Below are 15218 nucleotides of genomic sequence, written 5' to 3' on the forward strand. Positions count from 1 at the left end.
GTGCTGCGAAGTGTTGACTGTCGCTGTGAAAGGGTTGAAAGGTTAATGATCCTGGGAGGCAAAGAAAACTGCTGGTCTGTGCATCAATAGCCGTGGTGTTCTGATGGTCTGCCTTCTTCATCACTTCTCACCAAAACAAGAAAACAACAAAACTTGATTGAAAAACAAGCCACAGAGACAGGCAGAGCGGGTGGGAGTGCAGGGGAGAGGGAGAGGGAGAGAGGACGGTGTGGGAGACAAGACAGATATGGAGAGAGATGATACTTAACATTGCATCTCTTGCTATTCAAAGCTAGGTGAGTGTGTTGAAGCCTCCCTCCTGAAAGAGTTCAAGTCACCAGCAGGGGGAAACAGCAGCAGGCAGGGAGTTCAGGAGTGTGCCAGTAAAGGGGATGAGAGACTGAGAATACTGGTTAACTCTTGCATCAGGGAGGTGGACAGAATAGTGGTGAAAGATTGAGAATACTGGTTAACTCTTGCATCAGGGAGGTGGACAGAATAGTGGTGAAAGATTGAGAATACTGGTTAACTCTTGCATCAGGGAGGTGGACAGAATAGTGGTGAAAGATTGAGAATACTGGTTAACTCTTGCATCAGGGAGGTGGACAGAATAGTGGTGAAAGATTGAGAATACTGATTAACTCTTTCATTCAGGAGGTGGAGAGTATTGTGGTGAAACATTGAGAATACTGGTTAATTCTTGCACTAGGGAGCTGCAGACAATAGTGGTGAAAGATTGAGAATACTGGTTAACTCTTGCATCAGAGAGGTGGACAGAATAGTGGTGAAAGATTGAGAATACTGTTGAACTCTTGCATTCAGGAGGTGGACAGTATAGTGGTGAATGATTGAGAATACTGGTTAACTCTTGCATTAGGGAGGTGGACAGAGTAGAGGTGAAATATTGAGAATACTGGTTAACTCTTGCACTAGGGAGGTGGAGACAATAGTGGTGAAAGATTGAGAATGCTTGTTAACTTGCATTCAGAAGGTGGACAGAATAGTGGTGAAAGATTGAGAATGCTGGTTAACTCGTGCATTAGGGAGGTGGACAGAATAGTGGTGAAAGATTGAGAATACTGGTTAACTCTTGCATTAGAGAGGTGGAGACAATAGTGGTGAAAGATTGAGAATACTGGTTAACTCTTGTATCAGGGAGAGGGACAGAATAGTGGTGAAAGATTGAGAATACTGGTTAACTCTTGCATTAGGGAGGTGGACAGAATAGTTGTGAAAGATTGAGAATACTGGTTAACTCTTGCATTAGGGAGGTGGACAGAATAGTGTTGAAAGATTGAGAATGCTGGTTAACTCTTGCATCAGGGTGGAGACAATAGTGGTGAGAAAGTAAGGCCTCTTATCAAATTATATTGACATTTTTTGACCAAATAGTTAGGAGTATATAAAATTTCAATAAAATTGCTAGCAAGATCTGCCCCCAAGCTTGAAAGAGGCAGAGACAGCAAGGAAGTGGTTCTCAGAGTGGGGTGTGACGAATAGACTGCATCAGTAGTCAGTAGGGAGCTGTGAAAGAAGACTGCAGCAGTGTGTGGACAGAGATGGCAGGTGGAAATAGATAGGCGTGTTTTGTACAGGGACTGCCACTTGTAGGTGTGATGGCTTCCTGCTCCAGCTCTTGTGTTCTTGTGTACTACTGCTACTTGGAAGGCTCTGCAATGGTGCCACCTTAAGTCCACTGCAACACACTTGTTCTCCAATGTACGATAATGCACCAAGGTCCTTAAGAATGGCATTTATTGATTTTATGATTATGATTATTATTATTTTTTTTTTTTACAGTGTCTCTCTTACATAGAAATACAATAATAAAAAGTGCAATATATTTTTTGGAGGTGGTTTGTTATTTGTTATTTGGTAACTTTGTTTTTTGCGTTTAATGACAAATTAAGTTGGTGGCAAGAGGAGTAGACATTTCAAGTTACCCTCCATTTCCACCTTGCTGGTTCTCTAACACTTGGTCAAAATTTATGAATCATTAATAAATGATTCAAAGGTTAGGAGGAGAAAGTGGAGATTGAGGCATGTAGCATGGGAAAATTTCCAGGTAGACTTGAGTGAAAGTGTGAGGATGGAAGCCTGAATGGCGTGGATGAAATGAACGACAGACAGGATGCCGCAGCCAGCCAGCCAGACAGGGTACGTGAGAACGAGTGCCGGGAAGCGTGCATGTAAGCCGTGGTGGAGTGACAAGATTAGGGATGCTGGAAAGGAAGGAAAGAGACTAAATAGGGTGTGCAGGCAGTTGAGAAAGAGGAGGCAGAGAGTGAGCACCAGAATGCACGGACAGCGTGTGTGAGTCAGCAGCGAGTGACGAAGCGAAAGGTAATGAATGCTAAAGTTAGGTGTGAGAGAAGTGTGCTTCAGTCCAGAAGAGAGAAAGGTGTTTGTTACTGTATGTAAAGCGTATGTACCTCACGTCATTATTCCTCGGCATTTATAAGTGAAATGTTCAATAGTTTTCTATTTCCATGAAAACGTGTAATATGTGTAAGTATCAGTATTTAATGCTATATTAAGCACCAAAGCCGATGCTCACTTGTTAGTAGTGTGGGGTTAACCTGCTAGTCGCCTGCGGGCATCACTCACGGCCAAGTCGCGCTCAGACAAAGACAGGCAGGATGGTGACCGAGGTAAATACTTTAATTTTGTAGTTAAAACTGATTGTCATAGTGCCAAGTTAATTGCATGTATTGTTAATGAATATTGTAATATGTTGAAAGCGTTTAATATCCGTGCATAATGTTATTTTGTAAGAAATTGAGACCGAGAACTTGTTCGCAGTTCTTACGGTCATGCCTACCTCATCAATAAACGTGTCAGGGAGAACTGCCTTTCCTCGACCCTACGATGATGGGTGTGATCAGTAAAACAGATCACCTGAGAGCCAATTGATGCCCTGCCGGTGCGGCTACACAGATGATGTAGTTCTTATGAGTGAATCGGCAGATGAGCTTCAAAGTTTGTTGGATGTAGTGGATGGCTACGGTAAAGACTTAGGAAGAAGGTTTAGCAGTGAGGAAAGCAAAGTAATGATTGTGAATAGGTCAGAGGATGAAAGTAGTGTGGTATGGAGACTTGGAGAGAATGAGTTGAGACAGGTGCAAGAATACAAGTACTTAGGGATGTGGATGAGTCCTAGTGGGTGTGCAAAGGCAAAGAATGAAAAGATAAGTATGGTAAACCAGTGGGTAGGTCGATTGGGAAGCGCGGCAAGGATGAGAGCAAGTAAGTATGATGTGTTGAGAGAAGTGTGGAAGAGTGTGGCTGTGCCATGTATAATTATAATGTATGGTATGGATGTGATTGCATGGAATGAAAGTGAAATTGATAAGTTAGAAGTGGGCCAGAATAGAGTAGCAAGGATGGCACTGAATGCACCGAGGTGCAGAGCAGTTGAAAGCTTGAGAGGTGACATGGGATGGAGCACCTTTAGAGAAAGACTCACAAAAGCCACACTTAGGTACAAGATTAGGTTTGAGAGAATGGATGATGCAAAAATATCAAGGAAGGTGTACCTGTGGAATGAAAGTGGAAGCAAATGGAGGAAGAGATGCATGAGAATGGCCGACAGGAATGGATTGCAAGTTGTGTGAGCGATAAGAATGGCTGGGAGGAATCAAAATGAGCGTGAATGGGTGGTAACAAGAGGAGGCAGAGTGGGAGCCGAATGGGATGTGAGAAAATGGAAGAATGAGATAGACAAAGAAGTGAAATGTGTGGGACTGAATGAATGGAAGAATGAAATGGAAAGAAAGAAGACCCTGGAATGGTACAAGGAGAAAGAGGCCCCGAGGTATGAAAGGTGGTATGATGGAAGCCTGGGCGTTTATCTTCTCTTCCAAGCGAGGGCACAGTGTATGGATGTGAATGCAAGGAGTTACAGGTGGTCTGAGTCCCGCAGCAAAGTGTGCCAGATGTGTGACATGGAAGAGGATGAGACGGTGGAACATGTGGTGCTGGAGTGTGTGAAGTATGCCAGAGACAGGAATGAGATAATGCAAGTGATACTGACTGAGTTAGGGCATGATAGGAATGAAAGAGTGGAGAAGACAGGAAAGGAATGGATGGTGTTGTTGCTGGGACTGTGTAGAGAGGCCAATGAAAGGATGATTGAGGCGGTGAAAGAGTTTCTGGAGAGAATGTGGCGTGCCAGGTGTATGAACAATTAGGATAGAGGATGCTGTTCGTTTCTCTTTTTTTTTTTCCCCCTTTCTACAGGAGTTGCCGATCCAAAGGCCTGGCTCAGGAGTGATCCTGTGCCACCTGTACCATCAAGATCAAGATCAAAATCTGGCGCCAAGTTACTTGTGTGTTTTGTTGTCTGTGTCTGTTGGAGCGTCCGCGTGCTGCGTGGTGGTCAGTGGTCAGGTCACGCTGAGTGTGCGGCAGCTTGCGCCTGTGTCTGAGCTGGCCTGGGTCACCTGTGGTCACCTGTCCACTCTGTGTCTGGTGGAGGGAACAGACAAGACGTCAGCGTGGTGGTCAGTGGTCATGTCACGCTGAGTGTGCGGCAGCTTGCGCCTGTGTCTGAGCTGGCCTGGGTCACCTGTGGTCACGTGCGGAGTGGCGGCGCCTCCCTGGGCTCACCTGAGGGCGTGCAGGTAATGGTGGGCGGGGAACAAGTAAATGTCGGGAGGTGAGTGACTAAGGTGGTGGTCACCGTCACTGTTGTTGTGGTTTGTTTGTTTGTTTGTTTGTTGATTTCTTTTATTCCCAAGACGTGGCGGCGCCGCCTGGCTGTCTGCTGGTGCTGCCTGCCTGTGGTCTGACCATTTTGTCGCGAGTGTTTGGGCGTTGTCCTTTCTGGGGATTTCCCGGCCCATACTGAGTGAGGTTAGGTTAGGTTAGGTTTTCTGGGCAAGATTTTCCCGTCACAGTGGTGGCAGCCACGCAGGACAAGACACACGGTAATTCTTAAGAAATACACCTCCACACATATCTTATTAATCTTTTCCCCTCTCCCCCAACAAGCTTGGGGCCACGTGGGGAATTGGGTTTGTTTTTGGAGGGGGACATAAAAGACCGATAAATGGACTGAAAATCTAGGGAAATTTCCCTAAAATAAAAAAAATTGTGGGTAAAATTTAAGTTTTAACCAATACTCCAGAATAATTATATACCTAACCTAACCGAACCTAACCGGGGGGGCTGCGCACCCCATGAACCCCCCCTGGACCCCCCTAAGGTTAAAGCGTCATTAAACATCATAGACTTAGTAGCATGGACAAAAGCACCCTGCGTGTAAACCAACGCACGAACGCACGCAGTGTAACTTCAGCACGGACAGGTAAGCAGGACGGATCTCGGGAATACTGGAGAAACTTTAACATTGTATTGTAACCTTAACATCAACGAGCGATCAGTAAAACCTTTACAGACTTGTAGCTATACTACTTACACTTCTTGAAAGCACACCTTATTGAAAATAATCTTGGGTGCGTTGTTCTTAAGATTTTCCAGACACACACCGTCAGTAAGGTTAGTTTGGTCTCCTGGACAAAATTTTCCCGTCACAGTGGTGGCAGCCACGCAGGACAAGACACACACCGTCAGTTAGTGTTTTCTGCTTTCTTGTTTTATTTTTGTTATTTTGTTAATTTGTTTAATATTGTTTTATTTGTTTGTCTTGCAGGAGAACAGACGCGGTGAAAGAGCAAGGCCAGACTGGCAAGTCCTCCTGTCCATTGTGCCCCAGAGCCTCTCAGATCAGTGGCTGGCAAGTCCTCCCATCCTCTCTGCCCCAGAGCCCCTCAGGTCAGTGGCTGGCAAGTCCTCCCATCCTCTCTGCCCCAGAGCCCCTCAGGTCAGTGGCTGGCAAGTCCTCCCATCCTCTCTGCCCAAGAGCCCCTCAGGTCAGTGGCTGGGGACTCAGAACACTGCACCACTGTTGGCAACACTTGTGTCTTTGTCACAAGTTACCACCAACTAAAAGTGATTATCTTACTCTTTGCAACAAGTCAGTTTTTTATTTATTTATTTATTTATTTATTTATTTATTTATTTATTTATTTATTTATTTATTTATTTATTTGGATAACCTGAAGATCCACCAGCCCAGGCTTACCACCTGAAGATCCACCAGCCCAGTCCTTTCTGGCCGTTCTATTGCTGCTGTGGTAGACGGTCACTGTTCTTCTCCTATATCTATTAACAGTGATGTTCCTCAGGGTTCTGTCCTGTCACCCACTCTCTTCCTATTATTCATCAATGATCTTTTAAACCAAACTTCTTGTCCTATCCACTCCAATGCTGATGATACCACCCTGCACTTTTCCACGTCTTTTTCTAGACTTCCAACCATTCAGGAAGTAAACAGTTCATGCAGGGAAGTCACAGACTACTGATCTCTCCAAAATTCCAGATTAGGGCAGAGCAAACTTGGTATTGTTCAATGCCACAAAAACTCAATTCCTCCATATATCAACTCGACACAACCTTCCAGACAACACTATCCCCTCTTCTTCAATGACACTCAACTGTCCCCCTCTTCTACACTGAACATCCTCGGTCTGTACTTTACTTATAATCTGAACTGGAAACTTCACATCTCATCTCTAGCAAAAACAGCTTCTAGGAAGTCAGGTGTTCTGAGATGTCTCCGCCAGTTTTTCTCACCCCCCCCCCAGCTGCTAACTTTGTACAGGGGCCTTATCCGTCCATGTATGGAGTATGCTTCACATGTCTGGGGGGGGGGTTCCACTCATACCATTCTTCTAGACAGGTTGGAATCAAAAGCTTTTTGTCTCATCAACTCCTCTCCTCTAACTGACTGTCTTCAGCCTTTCTCTCATCGCCGCAGTGTTGCATCTCGTGCTGTCTTTTACAGCTATTTTCATGCTAACTGCTCATCTGATCTTGCTAACTGCATGCTTCCCCTCCTCCCACAGCCTTGCTGCTTAACACTTTCTTCTTTCTCTCACCACTATTCTGTGCACCTCTCTAATGCAAGAGTTAACCAGTATTCTCAATCATTCATCCCTTTTCTCTGGTAATACTGGAGCTCCCTTCCTGCTTCTGTATTTCCACCTTCGTATGACTTGAATTTCTTCAAGAGGGAGGCTTCAACACACTTATCCTGCAATTTTTGACAACTGCCTTGGACCCTGTTCAGTGACCAGCATCTCAGTGGCCCCCCCCCCTCTCTCTCTCTCTCTCTCTCTCTCTCTCTCTCTCTCTCTCTCTCTCTCTCTCTCTCTCTCTCTCTCTCTCTCTCTCTCTCTCTCTCTCTCTCTCTCTCTCTCTCTCTCTCTGTCTCTCTGTCTGTCTCTCTCTCTCTCTGTCTCTCTCTCTCTCTCTCTCTCTGTCTCTGTCTCTGTCTTGCCAGTGCAGGAGCAGAATGAAAACACCACAGAAAAAACAATAAGAACAATTAAAGATAACCTCCACATAAATATTGAAAATAAAGACATAAATGTAGCACATAGGCTTGGCTCAAGGAATACCCAAAACTCCATAAGACCAATCATTGTTAAACTGCACAGTAGACAACAGAAATATGACATAATGAGTGCATGTGTAACAGTTAAGCCAAACTTATATATCAATGAAAGCTTGACACCCAAACGCCGGTTACTATTTAAAAAAGTATGGGATATAAGAAAACAACATAGGCAAATCTTTCAACAGTGCTATACACAGGATGGTAGGATATATGTGAACCTTCAAATTTCTAATCAAAAACATGTCATCACTACTGAAGCAGCACTTACAGACTTTCTAGATAAGTACCCAGCACTGAAAGGAGTAACAACCACTTAGATGTGAAAGTAAATTAATATAACTGCTTGTGTATGTTGAATGGTTTCTCCTACTTTTATTACTAAAATTACTACTGCTACTATTAATAACATCAATAATACTATTGCTGCTGCAACTACTACCACTACTACTACTACTACTACTACTACTACTACTACTACTACTACTACTACTACTATCACTAATACTACTACCACCATTGCTATTAATACCACCACTACTATTACTTGCTACTGCTACTACCGCTACCGTTATTATTACTACATTATACTGTTAACACCACTACTACCGCTATTACTCCTGCTACTACAACTACTACTATAATTACCATAGCTATTATTGTTAATACATTAACTTGCACGACTACTACTACTGTTCCTTATACTACTAATCCTCTTACTACTACTACTACTACTACTAATCCTCTTACTACTACTACTACTACTACTACTACTACTACTACTACTACTACTACTACTACTATAACTACTATTATTGCCACCACTATCACTACTACTATTTATAACTGTTGATATTGATTATGTCCCTAATACTACAATTATCACATCATTTGATTTGCCTCTTAAGATGGCATTTATTTCATCTGATTCATGAGCCCATCTACTTATTTTCTTTGGCATACCTTAGGAGCCTTATATGCTTTGTTGTTCCAAATACTAAACGTAAGATAACATACAGAGTTATTAATGCCAATATTAATAACAAATTTACTAGTGAATTAGAAGGCATAAACTGGGAAGAACTACTTGTCCTGCCAAATACAAATGAAAATTTTAACCTTTTCCACAATATAGTTAATGAATGCTACAATAAATGCTTTCCTATCAAAACTAAATTTATAACAGCTAAAAGACTTCATAATGCATGGTTATCTAGTGGAATACTTAACTCAATCAAACATAAACGTAAATTATTTAAAATGTATAAATTAGGAATAGTTTCACATCACATTTTTAAACAGTACAGAAATCAGCTCACTCAAGTTGTTCGATCTGCCAAAACTAACTATTATCGCCAAATCTTCATAAACTTTAAAAATAATACGAAGAAAATTTGGCAAGCAATAAATGAACTAAAAGGTAACTTTCAAAATAAAGACACAATCAAGACATTGCAATATGATAATAAAGTACTAAGTGATCCTTTAGACATCTCACATGCCTTCAGTAATTATTTTTCTAAAATTGCACCTGATCTGGAGAGCAAACTTCCTCACTCAAATAAAAATCCATTAGATTACCTCAAAGAAAATTATCCTAATTCCATGGTAGTTCCCATTATCACTACATATGAAATGAATTCAGTAATTAAGTCTCTTAAAAACAAAACCTCTGATATAAATGATATATCGGCTACCATCATCAAAAGTAACTCTAATCTTTTATCAATCCCTTTAACAATACTTTTTAATCAGTCTGTAACAAATGGAATTTTCCCTGACAAGTTGAAAACTGCAAAAATTATAGACCAATTTCTCAACTTACAATATTTTCCAAAATATTTGAGACATTAATGAAAAAACATTTAATTAATTACTTAGAACACAAAAATATTCTTAATCCTTCGCAGTATGGTTTTAGACAAAATTGTAGCACTTTTAAAGCATTGAATAAATTTTCTAATGACATATTTACAGCTATTGACAAGAAGTTTTCTGTTTTATCAGTATTCATTGATTTTGCTAAGGCATTTGACACAATAAACCATGAAGTTCTCCTTAGTAATATGCACCACTATGGAATTCGCGCCCCTATTTTTTCATGGTTTACAGATTACTTAACAAACAGGCGTCAATACGAGTACACTTCCTTTAGTTATGCAGAATCATCTTCAACCTTAATTACTCTCGGTGTACCACAAGGTAGTGTGCTTGGACCTCTATTATTTCTCCTCTACATCAATGATATTTCTGATATTTTTTCTGACTCTAAAAAGCATCTTATTTGCCGATGATATGACAGTTTATCTAATAGGAACAGATCCGAATCAACTTGTTTTTAGTGCTAACGATGAACTTAAAAAATTATATCAATGGTGCCTTTGCAATAGGCTCACAATAAACACTGACAAAAACTTACTTTATGCTAGTCACTGGTAAAACTATGCTGGATTTACCTAATGTACGAATAAATAACAGAATAATTACTAAAATCGATAAATTCAAGTTCCTTGGTGTTACTTATGATAGCTCTTTAAATTTTAAGTACCATATAGATAATACTACACTAAAAATATCGAGACATATTGCATTACTTTATCAAATCAGAGATTTTATGCCACCGTATGTCCTAAAATCCATCTACTTTGCTCACATTCACACATTGCTAACATACTGTAACCCTATTTGGTCCACTACTTACCCTACATTCCTAACTCCTTTAAAATTACAGCTCAAGAAAGTTGTCAGAATTATAACTACCAGCACCTACCTTGAACACACTGACCCTCTTTTCAAACAGACCAAACTTTTAAAACTTAATGATATAACAAAGCTTGCTATAGCCACACACATGTATAACAATAAACATTACATTCACAGCATTCTTCCATCACATGATTATAGTACGCGCCACCGTGATCATCTTACTTTACCAATACACCGCCTTTCTAAATTTCAGCATTCAACTAATTATCTAGGACCTGTTATATGGAATACTATTCCTCGCAAAATTCAAGAAGCATCATCTCTCAATGCATTTAAAACAATGCTAAAAAAACATATCTTGTCTAGCTACTAATTTATGTTCTGCTAAATCATATGTACCAAGTGTTGTTCTAATTTTACTATTGAATGATTTGTAAAATATACATTGTGTCAGTTAGTTGTGATTGTTGTTATTATTATTATTATTATATATTATTATTATTATTATTATTATTATTATTATTATTATTATTATTACTATAACTATTATTATCATTATTATTTTTATTGTTATTATTGATTATATTCAGTTCGGATTATTTGTTATGATCATTATTATTATCTATACTATTGCTATTATTATCAATATAGTTAATATTATTATTGTCATTATTATCTATTATTATTATTATTATTATTATTATTAAAAGTTATTATTATTATAGGCTAGCTTATTATTATTATTATTATCTCTCTCTCTCATCTGTCTCTGTCTCTGTCTCTGTCTCTGTCTCTCTCTCTGTCTCTGTCTCTCTCTCTGTCTCTGTCTCTCTCTGTCTCCTGTCTCTCTCTGTCTCTGTCTCTCTCTGTCTCTGTCTGTCTCTGTCTCTGTCTGTCTCTGTCTCTCTCTGTCCTCTCTCTCTCTCTCTCTCTCTCTCTCTCTCTCTCTCTCTCTCTCTCCTCTCTCTCCTCTCTCTCTCTCTCTCTGTCTCTGTCTCTCTCTCTCTCTCTCTCTCTCCTCTCTCTCTCTCTCTCTCTCTCCTCTCTCTCTCTCTCTCCTCTCTCTCTCTCTCTCTCTCTCTCTCTCTCTCTCTCTCTCTCTCTCTCTCTCTCTCTCTCTCTCTCTCTCTCTCTCTCTCTCTCTCTCTCTCTCTCTCTCTCTCTCTCTCTCCTGGACACCAGACAGGCAGGAAGCCCCTCGCCGCCTGTGTGGTGACGGCCTCCTCTGTTACAGGTGCAAGGTCGGTGTGCATCCTTGGTGCAGCCCCAGGGTTCCTGCAGGAACAGCCACGGCCAGGAGCAGCGTTGCAATGGAGGGTGCGAGGCCAGGCAACAGCAGCAGCAGCAGCAGTAGTAACAGCCTGGAGCAGCAGGTGACCCAAGGCGGGAGGACCTACACTTGTGACCACTGCGGCAAAGTGTGCTCCACCAAGGCTGCCATTGCCAGACACGTCCTCTCCCATGCCAGCAAGACAAGGCTGAGAGGCAGGAGTGGCCCCGCTGAACACACTGCCACCCACACTGGTGGCAGGAACCACAAGTGTGACCTCTGCGGGAAGACATTTGTCCGGAAGAGTCATCTTGCATCACACATCCTCACCCACACTGGGGAGAGAAAGTTCCAGTGCCTGGAGTGTGGGAAAAGATTTACCCAGGAGAGTAATCTTAACACACACATCCTCACCCACACTGGGGAGAGAAAGTTCCAGTGCCTGGAGTGTGGGAAAAGATTTACCCAGGAGAGTAATCTTAACACACACATCCTCACCCACACTGGGGAGAGAAAGTTCCAGTGCCTGGAGTGTGGGAAAAGATTTACCCGGAAGGGTAATCTTGAGAGACACATCCTCACCCACACTGGGGAGAGAAAGTTCCAGTGCCTGGAGTGTGGGAAAAGATTTACCCGGAAGGGTTCCCTTAACACACACATCCTCACCCACACTGGGGAGAGAAAGTTCCAGTGCCTGGAGTGTGGGAAAAGATTTACCCAGGAGAGTCATCTTAACACACACATCCTCACCCACACTGGGGAGAGAAAGTTCCAGTGCCTGGAGTGTGGGAAAAGATTTACCCAGGAGAGTAATCTTAACACACACATCCTCACCCACACTGGGGAGAGAAAGTTCCAGTGTCTGGAGTGTGGGAAAAGATTTACCATGAAGGGTTCCCTTAACACACACATCCTCACCCACACTGGGGAGAGAAAGTTCCAGTGCCTGGAGTGTGGGAAAAGATTTACCATGAAGGGTTCCCTTAACACACACATCCTCACCCACACTGGGGAGAGAAAGTTCCAGTGCCTGGAGTGTGGGAAAAGATTTACCCGGAAGGGTTCCCTTAACACACACATCCTCACCCACACTGGGGAGAGAAAGTTCCAGTGCCTGGAGTGTGGGAAAAGATTTACCTGGAAGGGTTCCCTTAACACACACATCCTCACCCACACTGGGGAGAGAAAGTTCCAGTGCCTGGAGTGTGGGAAAAAATTTACCCAGGAGAGTCATCTTAACACACACATCCTCACCCACACTGGGGAAAGAAAGTTCCAGTGCCTGGAGTGTGGGAAAAGATTTACCCAGAAGGGTACTCTTGACAGACACATCCTCACCCACACTGGAAAGAAGAAGAGAAAACATCCAAAATCATAGCTGTTGCAGTCCCCGGTGACTCCGGCCTCAGTAGAGCTGAAAGGCACAAAACTACAAAATATCACGACCTAAAAAGTGACCTGGGAACAACATGGTCGCCGATGGACACCGGTATAATACCAGTGGTGGTGTGGGCGACAGGGCTAATGAAGAAAACCTGGAGAGCTGCCTGGAGGCAATCCCCGGTCGCCCAAGTGCCCACGAGGTACACACAGCTGCGGTCAAGGGAACGGTCGCCACGCTGAACAGAGCCCTCGGATGCAATGCCGGCGCTGCTGAGGGTGTGACCGCTAACACCAGGCTTGGGGCCCATTGCACTCACCAGACAACAAAACAGGAAAGTGCAGAAAACTGGGAGAGAAAGTTCCCGTGCCTGCAGTGTGGGAAAAGATTTACCCACAAAGGTAATCTTAACACACACATCCTCACCCACACTGGGGCTTGTACAAACTCAGTGCACCCAGAGTGTAGGAACACAGAAGGAAGCAGAAACAGAAGGATCTGCTCTGAACCACTGGAGAGAGAAACTGCAGCAGAGGATCACCCATCAAAGAGAAGAAATCTGGCAGATAACAAGCTTCCTGCAAGACCAAAACCACACAAGGAACCTCCTCAAGAAAACAGACAGAATGACAGGAAGGCGCAGCGCAAGCAACGGCCGGCCGGGCGGAAGACCGGCAGGGGCCGAGCCCTGGCCGAAGCCTTGGCACCACAGATGAGGACAAAGACAAGAAAATAAAGGCCAGAAAGATGAAGAGGCAGCTTGCAGAAAAGCCAGGGGTGGTGTGCAGACACATGGCAAAGACCTCAACAGAAGTACAAGACCCACCCGAGAAAGAAGTGGCCGAGGGATGCTGCAGGCCACTGCTGGAAGACCCCACGCAGCATCAGGTAGCCCCGGGGATACAGACCACCACGGTTAAACACACAAGTAAACAACAACAATGCCAGCTGTTCAGCTTACACAGGAAGGTCTGCTGAGAAAGAGAGTGAGTCAATGCAGCAAGTTTGAGGCTCCAGGTGTAGACAAAGCCCCAAGTTTTGGGTCAGAAAGATTACACGAGTGCACCGTTCCGTGCACTCGTTTGTACCAGACTACAGAAAGGAAAAGAGGAGCCCCCACAATGGCTGGCCACTGGAAACACCAGCCTGCCACCAAACGCCAGCCAGACACAGAGCCATTCGCTGCTTGTTAACAACACGCAGGTGGCCGACAGAGACACCGGCGTGGAGTTTGGTCTGGTGGAGTGCTCCACATGCACCGGCAGGACTGGCAAGAAGGTAGCACCAGAAACACACACACTGGTGAACAGGACTGCATTCAACACCTTGCCATTCAACACCTTGCTCAACACTTCACATGCAAGTGTTTGGGAACACAAGAGAATGCCACACTACAACACAAAAAATGAGAAAAACAATCAACAAAGAATTACCTTAACACCTTGAAAAAGATTTGCAGGTCAGAACTAACACCAAAAAACAAGACTACTGCCACAAACCAGCTGGCAGTACCAGTAGTGACTTGTGGGTGTGGTGTGGTGTGGTGACTGGCCACAAGACTACTGCCACAAACCAGCTGGCAGTACCAGTAGTGACTTGTGGGTGTGGTGTGGTGTGGTGTGGTGACTGGCCACAAGACTACTGCCACAAACCAGCTGGCAGTACCAGTAGTGACTTGTGGGTGTGGTGTGGTGTGGTGACTGGCCACAAGACTACTGCCACAAACCAGCTGGCAGTACCAGTAGTGACTTGTGGGTGTGGTGTGGTGTGGTGACTGGCCAAAAGGTTTATTCTGAAATGTAATCTTGACAAACATCCTCACCCACACTGTGGTAAGGAAGTACAGGTGTGGTGTTTGTGGCAGTGTTTCTGTAGGAAGAGTGGTGTTGCCAGACACATCCAAACACTCCTGTGGGGGTGAGGTGTTGTGGATGTGCTGGTGGTGTGTGAGGGACTTGGAGTGACTAGTGTTTGTGTGTTGTTACTTTGTACTCAAGTGTTGGAATAAACTTTTGTTGCTAGAATGCTGAGTAATGTTGTTATACAGTAAATAATGTGTGTGTGTGTGTGTGTGTGTGTGTGTGTGTGTGTGTGTGTGTGTGTGTACAAAATGGCCAATAATAAACTTACCATGACAGACAGAGTAGTGGATGACTGGAATAGACTCAGTAGTCAGGTTGTTAGTGCTGAGTCATTACAGAGCTTTGAAATATTAGACAAATGTATGGACAGGGATGACAGGTGGAAATAGACAGGCATGTTTTGTACAGGGACTGCCACGTGCAGGCCTGACGGCTTCCTGCACCAACCCTTGTGTTCTTGTGTGCTGCTGCTGCTGCTGCTGGTGCTGCTGCAAAATCTCTTCCTATTAATCCCTTTCTTTGCTGTGAATGCTTGTGGAG

General features: G+C 43.4%; 1 protein-coding gene across 1 annotated transcript; it reads left to right on the forward strand.

Annotated features, from left to right (window-relative positions):
* The first annotated feature begins 4544 nt into the window (after nt 1-4544).
* Nucleotides 4545-14840, forward strand: LOC135096514 (gastrula zinc finger protein XlCGF57.1-like). The gene is made up of 2 exons (XM_063998048.1): nt 4545-5775; nt 11400-14840. Exon 2 carries the CDS (start codon nt 11476-11478, stop codon nt 12811-12813), a length of 1338 nt encoding a protein of 445 aa, XP_063854118.1. The 5' UTR covers nt 4545-5775; nt 11400-11475; the 3' UTR covers nt 12814-14840.
* Nucleotides 14841-15218: the final 378 nt, after the last annotated feature.

Source organism: Scylla paramamosain, unplaced genomic scaffold (assembly GCF_035594125.1).
Source record: "Scylla paramamosain isolate STU-SP2022 unplaced genomic scaffold, ASM3559412v1 Contig4, whole genome shotgun sequence".
NCBI classification, from domain to species: domain Eukaryota; kingdom Metazoa; phylum Arthropoda; class Malacostraca; order Decapoda; family Portunidae; genus Scylla; species Scylla paramamosain.